This window comes from Prosopis cineraria, unplaced genomic scaffold (assembly GCF_029017545.1).
Source record: "Prosopis cineraria cultivar Desert tree isolate PC_DT_omini unplaced genomic scaffold, ASM2901754v1 PC9, whole genome shotgun sequence".
In the NCBI taxonomy this organism is placed as follows: domain Eukaryota; kingdom Viridiplantae; phylum Streptophyta; class Magnoliopsida; order Fabales; family Fabaceae; genus Prosopis; species Prosopis cineraria.
Window position 1 is genome coordinate 32,198,714 of NW_026555340.1, and position 11,076 is coordinate 32,209,789.

Sequence of the window (11,076 nt, forward strand, 5' to 3'; positions counted from 1 at the left end):
TCATCATCATCATCATTTATTTTAATGGTTAACGAAATATAATGGAAACTAACTAATAACACCGACGCAGGTAAGTTTGAACATTGAAGATGAGAGAAGCCGTGAGAATCAAAACCAGCAGGCAAAAAGAGGTCATGCAGGAGCCCTCTTCAAATATAAAAATGAGATAATCTTATTAAAGGAATACATTCATGTTTTGTTGCTTCATCTGTGGTTATGCAATGACATTAATCGCTATGGAACTTAACCTATAGTAACCCAGTACTCTTTCCGTCTTAAATCATAAAATATTTTTAGACAAAATCTTATATATTAATAAATTTTATTAAATACATTTAATAATTTTATTTTTTTAAAATAAAAATATAAATTTTTAAAAATATCCATTATTTAATGTATTGAAAAGAGAAGGGACGAAAATTAATTATAAAAAAATAATATTATAATTAGTGTATTTAATAAAATATTAATCTACTTAAAATGTTTTATATTTTAAGATAAAAATTTTTTTTTAAAAGTATTTTATAATTCAAAATAGAGAGGATAAATAAATTTCTGGAGAGATATTTTTGTGGGAGTGGCAAGTCAATGTAATTTGAGGGCTAATCCAAGGCCATTCAAGTATGTAATCTTTTGTTTAGATGTTTAATAATAATTAATCAATTAGTAACTAGGAGGGGAAATGATGATGATGTGGAATGGGACCAGGAGGATGGCTTCTCTAGGACGGCAACTTAAGCTGTAACACTGTATCTGTCCCTGAGGCTGAGGGTATCTTTCAAACATCCAAATTCATCGTTCCCCTCCAAGTTATTGCTCATTACCTGGATTCCTTTTTTGCTCTTCATCCATCCAAATTTTTGGTGAGCTTTAAGTTTTTACATGGATCCTTTTTAATATCTGTAGTAATGTTGCAAGTTACCAGAAAAAAAAAGTTAATGTTTGTATTATAAAAATAAGGATAAAAGAAAATTATCTTTGTTTTTGTTTTTTCTTTTTTGGGAATTTTTTCCTAACTAACCCTTCCCCATAAAAAGAGGGACACATGCGATACTCATCTACCTAACACACAACACACAATACCCTTAACTAACCAATACATACTCATTTAACTTAATCCTCACCCATTTTTGTGTAGGATAAAACTCGCAATACTTTGCATTAAAGTGAAAAGCTCATGTTATTGAATCAAATGGTTGTTGCCAATTATTTCTATGTTATTTGGCTAAGCAAATTGCGCATGGCAATATCTATGGTTCTTTAATTAATTCCATTCTATCTTTTAGGCTCTATAAGAGGGCTGAAATGAACACACCGCAATGATGATCCCAGCGGAGGGTGATACATATTACTTTGCTTTCCCAAACAAAAATCAGCGGAACATGAACAAAGAATCTGTTGGGAAGGGTTTTAATTGACTAGTTTATTAAGATGCTTCATAAATGTCATGCCCCTTTCCCTGACCCACACTGTACAATGGATGCCACACGAAGGAAAAATGCCTGATGTCCAAAGTACAGGATCTCTTGATCTCATCGTTCAGTTGAAAGTATTTATCAACACTTGGTAAAAGTAGGAACTGCCCGGCTGCTCATGAGGACATCTTAACCATTTCCTATGATGGCCAACAGACCCTTATCATATTTAAGTAATCAGTAAGATCAGATGGTTGTATTTTAATTAGCAAAAGTACTAAGAGTATATATTAAGATCCTATTTAGTTATTAAAATATAATGAAATGAAATTGATTAAAAAATAAGATAAAAATAAATTAAATCATGTTTCTCTCATGATAAGTATGATAAAACTCATCAATACATGCTATAAATATGGAAATCATCATACCATCCAAAAATTTTATGAATCATGATTATTAATCCCATAAATTAAATTACTCCTTCTTCTTTATGAATGTGCTCACTTATCCTATTTAATTATTTTATTTTTATCTTTATTTTTTAATTCATTCTATTTTTTTTTTCCTAGTAAGCAAAAAGGACGTATAATATAACAAATCTATGATGACGACACCAATGCACTGCTTAACATAATACGATGTGGTATTTTGGGAGATAACCTTTCTGCAATATTATATTCCCAGCTTTTATCTGCTTTCTGCGATATTATATCTTTATCTGCTTCCTCCGCTGAAGGTCAAAGAGCAGAGTGAATGACATAGAATACCCTTTGAAAAGCCATAATAGGATAAAGCATGTGCCTTTAAATCTGCAAACGTGGGATCCCCCACCCCCCCCCCCCAAAAAAAAAAATGAATTGAAGAATATATAAAGGGTGCTTTGTTGTGATCATGGTGGGTCATGATTGGGAATTGCAAAGATGACTACTGATTTCTTTTGTTTTAATTTGAAAGAGTGCCTAACTTCTTGTCATGCTCATACCTTGCGGTACACTTCTGTTGGAGCAAAGGCGATTGCTTTTGCTTAAAGCATGAGATCATTTGAGATCCAACTAATACAAACCACTAATCTTGAATTAAAGCCTCATTTTTTTTTTTGACCAAGATCAGCTCTCCCATCCTTTCCAATCGTTCATCCACATCACACCTCCGGTAATCAAAATTGATATAACATGGCTCCTGTAAACCCCCCCTTCCGTTTCACATGGCTTTGCCCCTAGCTCCAACCCTTCAATCAACTTTTTAATCAAATCTGTGTGTTAACCGCATCAAATTATATACATGGTCTCACAAATACATGGCAGTATTGACCTTATTCCTTTTCTTCACCTTCCTTGTAATCACAAATTAAATTAACGTAACATCACATAGAATGTTCAAAGAAACGTTGGGGTTAAGACATAGAACCTAGATTAAAAAATAAATAATTTTTAGATAATTTAGAAATTTTATGAGAAGAGATTTATTTTATAGAGATTTTATAAAAAGTAGATAATATTTTGTGTTTAGTTAAAATAATAAAAAATAATTATTAGTTATTTATTTTTAAATTTTATGATATCTTGATTGATTTTGTTTTATAAAAATGTTTTATTATTATATTATTTTAAAATTTTATAATATCTTTACGTATCCCACCTTTTTAAAATACTCTCTCTTATCTATCGTATTAAATTATTTTTAGAAATTATTCAAAGTAGTTTTTTAAATAAATTAAAAATCCATTTTTTTAAATTTTAATTATTTTTAAAAGTTTGAATAAATATCATAACAACTCACAAAGATTTTTTTTCAAGAATTGAGTGTTTTTTTTAAATAAACTAAAATAAATGAGCACATAGAATAATTATCATTGATTTTTCATATTGAGATTTAATTTTGCTCCCCTGTTTACGACCTTGATTTTATCCTTTAAATAATTTTTTCTTTGGCTTTTTTTGAGTACAATCTCATGTCTTTATGCAAGTGGCAGTTTGTGCAACGTCATTTTGAGTTCCCGGCAAGCTTAAGGTTAAGGTAACAGTGATTGTCATAATTTTGTAATGATTAAGTTGACATAACAGTGATGTCACGTGAACCAAACTCTTCGTCTAAAATTTGATGTGACGATGCAGACCAATAATCAAGGCAATGTGGAGTATCTCTTTCGCCTGCAATCACGATGATGATTCAAGGGAAGCTAAGTGATGTTTTTTATAGTAAAAAAAATATAGGCATCTATGAAAATTAAGAGAGATTAAGTTAATCACAAATACATTGAATATGTTTTTAATTAATCAATTTTTTTAAAAAAATTAACATAACTAAGGAATTTTTATTTTGTTTGATTTTGAAAAACAACTCTAAAAATTGGATTATAAAATAATTTTTGAAAATATCAAAAACTAAATAAACCCTTAGATTGTGCTTGGATGGATGAATTTAAGTTGAGAATTTAGACTTAAAATCTTATATTTGAAAGTTCACATTTAAAATTTAAAGATTCTAAACTTTTTATTTAAATGATATAAAAAATTTAAAATTACAATATTAAAATTTTTTATTTGAATGTAAAGTAAAATTTTATATTTTATATTTTATATTTGAATTTAAAAGAAACTTGGAAGATTGGTAAAGCTTGATGATTCGAATAGCCAACTTCCAATAAGATTAGACAAACAAAGCCAATTGGGACTATGGCACAAGTGACGACTAGAACAGGACCTCCGACTTCCACTGGGATCGGATCAATGGTGATGACAAGGACTTGAAGGCTAACTTCTATCGAGACTGGATTGACAGAGACCATATCGAGGGGAACAAAGGGGACTAAGCAATCGACTTCCACTAGGACTTGTTGATAGCAACGATGGGGACTGAACAGTCAACTTTCACTGAGACTAAATCGACGAGGATGAAGGGGACCAAAGTGAGGGGGACGATGGGGATCGGAAGGCCGACTTCTATTGGAACTAGACCAAAGAGGACGACGGGGATAAGACGATTGACTTCCACTGGGACCAGATCAACAGGGATTAGATGGTCAACTTTCACTTGCACCAAACTTGATTGATGGCCACCGGAGTGAAGGCAATGGCAACAAAAGGCGGCCGTTCGTTCCTCACCTGGTGGAAGTCGGCTGTCTAGTCCTAATCCTCCCCCTCGGTTTGGTCTTCATCCTCCTTGTCGATCCAATCCCAATAAAAGTCGACCATCCAATCCCCGTCATCATTGTCAGTCCGATCCCAGTGGAAGTCAGCCATCCCATCACCGTCGGTTTAGTCCTGATAGAAGTTGATTGTCCGATCCCTGTCGTAGCCGTCAGTTTGATCCCGATGAGAGTCTGTTGTTCTATCCCAATCAACAATGGGAGCTTGTTTTTGTGAACTTTGACGATTTGGTCCCATTACTCTTGGTAGGTCAATCAAGTTTTCATGTATTTGAATCAAATTACAAAAGAGCTGGAATTATGATTTGAAATAATAAGGGTTTAGAAAGGATTTTAAATTAAAAAAAATTAAGGAAGAATTTGGATTTAGGTATGGATTAAATTCAAATCCATACATTTTTAATTATCTAAACAATAAATTTAGCTCAAATTCAAATTCATGTATATCCAAACATGGCATTGATGTTTCTTCCCATCACTTTTTTCTTGAAAAAAAAAAACTAAAAAGGCTAATTTACAAAGGCCGGCTTTCCAAATTCACGATTATAATTTTATGGACGAGAAATTGTATTTTATGAGATGAGTTTTGCGGCACAGGCGCTGCATGTGCTAAGCGATGATTGTGAAGAAGCCGCGTTGTAAAGCAGCATACCGCCTCTCAGTTGTCGTATAGAAACTGAGTCGCAAAGGCTGTTTTATCTGTTATGAAATTTACTCTGAAGCAAATGCTGAATATTGGCATAAATACAATGATCCACCAAATTAAGTGTGTGTGTTGAATATAACTTCTAACTTAAATTAGGATTGTCCAAATTGAAGTTAGGATGTGAAAAGTTCAAAAACTATTGTTTGGATGGGAAAAAATTTCAACCGAAGTTAAGATCCAAGTGAGCTTTTTCCACAGAGTTATCTTTGCTGGCTTCCAGGCTCTGGCCTTTTGCATTGGGCATTCCTCGTCGGTATTGGTGACAACCATTGTTTACTGTTCGGATGTTTTTTCCTTGTATTTTCGTCCAAAAACAGGCAAGACAACAACGTCAAAAAAGTAATTGCAAAAGATGAGGAGAGAGAAATTAGTGGGGACGAATAAGAAGGCTACGGGAAATTCTTATATGCTCACGTCACTTATAACAATTTTTTTAATAATAAAAATACACCAATTCATGCTATTTTAAGTCTATTAGTCTTTCATGTTTTAGTGTTTAAATTCTTGGATTTAAATCCTTTAAATTGGGATCTCTGAATTTCAATTTAGTTTGTTTTTTAAAAACAAAGAAAATATTTAATATTTTTTTTAAAATAACAAAATGATTCAGTGAAGTTTACCCTTTAATATTTTTCATCATTTTATTATTTTTTATAAAGTATTAAATATTCTCTCTCTTTTTTGAAAAGGCAAACTGTATTGAAATCATTAAAACAAATGTATCGTGTTTATGATATAATTAAAGATTAACTCATAAATAATATCAGTTAAATATTTTGAATTTTATGAATTTATTTTAGCTTTTCATAATTGAATACTTAAGAGTTTTTACTTATTAATTATAATTTTAAGTTTGTTATTTTTTATTTATTAATTAGTCATAAAATATATAAAAAATTATTTATTTTTCATTAAAAATCTCAACTGACTTTTAAATTATATCATCCAAACAAAATTTAATTTATCTAACTAACTTTTTTTAAAAAAGGTATCCAAAGTCTAAACATAAGCACATTTCATTAATTGACTTTCTCTCTAATCTTAGCTTGTTAACTTCAATTAAATCCTAATGTCAATTGTAAATTTTTTAATCTAAACACACACTAAATAACTGAGATTTTCACTGTTGAGTTGGCTATTTGCGATGCAATTAACCTAAACCTATAAAGCAGCAAGAGAAAAATAGGAGTGGAAGAGCAAAATTGCAGCTAAATTTATGCTGAAGAATTTTATAATTTATTACAGGCTCAGCCAAAACTTAATCAGGAGTTGATAATCTATCAATGCTCAAGCAAAACTCTCATTAGTTAGATGTAGATGGGGTTACAACATGGTTCCCACAGCGTAACTATCTCACAGGTGCATGTAATATGATCATGGTTTATTTTTAAGCATTACAATCAATTAATCACATGGTAGCACAATTATAAATCAGATTTTCATTAATAGATAAATTAGGTAACGTTTAGTCGTTAATTTAAATTCAAACTTTGTGACTGTCGAACTCAAAAAACCTGGGACCCAACAAACAGCATGATTTTCTTCCCCTTTGATTCATTCTTCCAGCTTGTCGTGAGATTATAAAACAGTGAAAATGGTGTGGAAAACTGAACACCACCTGTGAACATTGATGAAGCTTCAAGTCTGGATCTCACGCCTCACAAGGTTGAAGGGGGTGAACTAGTGAGGGGTTTGAAGAATAAGATCAGAAAACAGGGGAGGTGGCGGCCGGGAAAAAATGAAAATGAAAAGTAAAAAAAAAAATCTGGGTTGGATCAGACTGAGTGACCCTAACACTCATGCTCTATTTGGTTTGGGGGAAGGGGGGATTTTAATGTGCCAATTAGACCAACTCGATTGGTTTAGTTTCATACTTGGGTTTTTTTTTTTTAACCCTAACTGGGTTTTCTGGAATGTCGTGTTCTGTATGTAGCAATTTCAAAGGTTATTGAGATTTGTATTGATGAAGCCATTGGTATGTGATAGGCAAGGCAAAAATTCAATTTCAAAGTTCTATTGTTGGCCTGCCATAGTGTATGGCCAAACTGAATTCTCGTGCCAAGTTGCACAATATTATATATTTGCAAGTAATTTTAGTTGTGGTTAAGGTACATGTGAAAGAATTTCATTAGGACTAGGATCTGAAATCTTTACATGCTTGGAACCCAACCTAAAGAGGTTTATAAGTTATTGGTGAAGTTGAGATTGTTTCTGCTTCTCAATATCGTAGTCTGGTTTCTAACTTAACTCACTTCAAGTCCATGAACAACGTACTCAGAATCACTGATTCCTTCTCTCTAGCCAGAAGGCACTACTAAAAAGTAAAACCGCCTTTACGTGCACAATTCCATAGAGACAAGCATGGTGATGAAGATTGCTTCAGCATCTCGGCTGCTAACCATATAGCCCCTAGGTTTTCAATATAGAGAACTGTCAAATATCGAAAACGGAAAAATGTCATTTTGGGTCAATCCCACATTAAATTAGCCGCTCCAACAAAGATGTATAGAGCCTAAGAATGGGTATTACGAGTTGATATCACGGACATGCATAATATCGGGACATTACCGAAACCAAGATCCGAAACCAGGAGTGCAAGATAATTCAATAAAAAAATATTTCAAAAAAAATAATTTAATAATTAAAAGTAATAATTACACTAACTAAAACTATAAAAAATGTAACTAGATCGATATCATTTTTATTTTTAAAAATTATATAGAACATGTTGACATAATTATTTATATAAATGTGCTCTCCACGTCTTATATAAATAATTAAAATATTTTATATTTAACAAGCTTTTAAGTCCAAATAATTTTTATTCAGTCTAGGGTGTAAAATATCAAAAGTTCAGATATAAAATTATAAAATTTAGATACGTTACTTATAATATTTTCTAAAAAATGAGGGGTGCATTTTCCAAAATGCTCTGCCACTGTACTGGGACATCCCTGAAGGGGACTAGGAGCTACAGGCACGTGGCAAAACTAATTTGGCCGTGACCGACGTGAGAACACTTCATTGAACATGGTCAAGACCAATTCAGGGGCATGTAAAAACCCACCTGTACAAAGGTGTATTTGAATTTCAATTAAAAAAAATTGAGTAACAAAACGTGAGGATGCTTGAATAATGTTTTTTAAATTGATTTTGATAAATTAAAGATGTTTGAATAATTTTTTCAAAATCAATTTTAAATATATAAATTATATTCATTTGTATAATATATTATTGATAAAATTATTCTAGATGAAAATAAATTAATATATTAATTATGTTCCAAGCATCTCAATACCCCTTGATTATTTTTATATTAAAAAGAAATACATAGTTGAAATTTTAAAAATAAATTTTCTTTGAAAAGGCTGCATTCGAACCAGTTCCCACGAATGATTTTCCTATACCCCACCCTCCAATGGTCAAATCCTCTTTTTGATAGAAGAACAGCAAAAATACCGTCGTCTCGCTTTACAAAACAGAAGGGGCACTGCTGCTGCACTGCAAATACAAAGGGGGCTTTGGAGAAGCCGAATCGATTCACCAATGGAGAAAAATTTAACTTATCCAAAATGGAGTTTCGGAAAGGAAATGAAGTCTCAGAAAATGAGGGGTGTTCGGATAAATGTTTTCAAAATCATGGTTTTGAATCCTAAAATTGATTCCAGAGAGTATCCGAACAGGCCCTAACTCAATAAGCATCACCCAATTAAAAACCAGGTCGCGGGAAAAGATCCAGTTCATTTCAACTTGTACATGCAGCTCGAAAGTGATATCTAGCCGGAATACTCAAGCGTGTGAAACAGATATCTCAATCAATCTCCCGGCCCAAAAAAGCAAACCTCACATCTCACAATATAGTAGGTTGATTAGAGCATGTGGATAAATGTATCCACTATTGTAGAGCATGGAGCCAAAAAAAGCCTCAAACAAGGAACCAATATAATAATATTATTAATCATTCGATGGATGCCTATCAATAATCCAAAACTGCCTAGCATATATAACCATCTGATAATTCAATCACAATAATACCACAACAACATATCCCAGAGGTCTCAAACCACTTAATGCAGAATGTGAAAGCAAAACCAGAAGGAAAAAAATTAGATAAAGGCTAGAACTACAGCTAGAGCTCCCAGCTTTATAGCTAGCACGACGCTTAGCACTTCACCTCCTTCAAGGCATAAGCAAAGTAAAGAAATGTTGGGTCTGTAGCACCATCCTTGTAGTAGGCAAAGACCAAGCTACCGTCATCATGCATGCTCTCGCCAACAAAGCTGCAAATAAGACCCAGCATCAGTACATCAACTATGATAGGTTCACCAAAAGCTGCTGACAGATTACAAAGAACTTACAACTGAAGATCACTGAGCTTGGAGAGCAGGAATTTGGTTGCTCCCTCAATATGTTTTTTAAACAGCTCTTGCTTCTCTCCTTCAAGCTTTGGGGTCAACAACTTGATGTACCTCTTCATGAAGACAAGGAATTGCTTCTTGTCAAAAGAAGGTTGCTCCTACAATGAATAATTAACAAAATAATTATCCTCTGAACAACGCCAAACAAGTCAGCCAAGACTAGAAAGTTAAGAAGGAAACTTTAGCCGTCCAAACCTGAAGTCTGAATGTGTCAACAATATCAACAACCTTGACAGCTTGATCATCAACACCCTCATCGTCTTGTCCACCTTCGGCTGAAGGGTTAGCACCAATGTCCACATCAACTGCTCCTTTAACAACCCACTGTAAGCCAAAAGATTGTGTTTACCATGAAATAAACAACCCCAAGCTTAAATATCTTGAACCAATGAGGGAAAAAAATTCAACTAACCTTCCCCTCAACTTCCCACAACATTCCATTCTCAATTTCCTTGTATGTGAACGAGTCCGAGAGAAGCTCATCACCTACGCAATGGAATTAGTAATTACTATGGCCGTATTTACATGCGCAACCCAACCGTTGTAAGCTCCAAATGGCCCACAACAGTGTATTGAAACTTGTTATAAAAAAAAAAAAGGCAGCTAGAAGAACATGATCAGTTCCACGTAAATCACGAGAAAGATGATAGTATATGTAAATTCCCGCATCAAATATTGATTCACCATTGTAACTTGCGAGCAGGCAAACGGCATGTTAGAATTAATATTAATATTAACAATAATATTGAAAATTGATTTGCATCAACAGATTGCACAAGCTACAGCACATAAAAAATCAAAATTTATCCGTGCAATACAATCACTGTATTAATACTGATATATTTTATAATTAGTCAGAACATAATCTAAGAATCAGATCGCCTCAAACCATGTATATCGACCGTCAATAAAAAAATTGGGGCCAGGTTCAAATATCAACAAAAGTTCCATAGACGGAGACGATCATGCATTTATCGGCGTTCCGAATAAATCCAAAAGAAATCAGTAGAAACACAGCATCATATAATAAACAATTAACAAATAAAAAACCAGAAAATACAAGCAACCTCGTGCAAGTATAAAATAATGGTCACATATAGAATCTAGTAGAAAGGCGAACAATTCACAGCATATGAGAAAGAGAAAAAACCAGTCAAGGGATCAATAACGAAAACCATAGGACGAAGAGAATTAATAAAATCCAAAAGAACATTACGCAAGAAGGATACCTGTGAGGAGGTCCTGGTAAACCAACATCTTCGCTGAGTTACTCTCGGATAGCTCCGAACAGTTTGAAAGGAGGAGCGACAGAAACAAGAAGCGACGAGGGAACTAGGAGGGTTTGGGGAGAGATAGCCCAGGAGAACTTATAGGCGAGGGTTTGGC

General features: G+C 33.1%; 1 protein-coding gene across 1 annotated transcript; it reads right to left on the reverse strand.

Moving 5' to 3' along the window:
• Positions 1-9,204: 9,204 nt before the first annotated feature.
• On the reverse strand, positions 9,205-11,076 carry LOC129320529 (translationally-controlled tumor protein homolog). Its single transcript, XM_054966030.1, has 5 exons — positions 10,920-11,076; positions 10,103-10,176; positions 9,886-10,014; positions 9,631-9,788; positions 9,205-9,552 (listed from the first exon to the last, which is right to left on the reverse strand). Exons 1-5 carry the CDS (start codon positions 10,945-10,947, stop codon positions 9,435-9,437), a joined length of 507 nt encoding a protein of 168 aa, XP_054822005.1. The 5' UTR covers positions 10,948-11,076; the 3' UTR covers positions 9,205-9,434.

What these genes read in the sequence shown, in the direction of transcription:
- LOC129320529 (XM_054966030.1), bottom strand. Translation starts at nt 10,947, where the DNA reads ATGTTGGTTTACCAGGACCTCCTCACAG. An exon ending in TTACCAGGACCTCCTCACAG is followed by an intron (nt 10,177 to 10,919) that starts GTATCCTTCTTG and finishes TCCATTGCGTAG; the next exon opens with GTGATGAGCTTCTCTCGGAC. An exon ending in TGTGGGAAGTTGAGGGGAAG is followed by an intron (nt 10,015 to 10,102) that starts GTTAGTTGAATT and finishes TTTGGCTTACAG; the next exon opens with TGGGTTGTTAAAGGAGCAGT.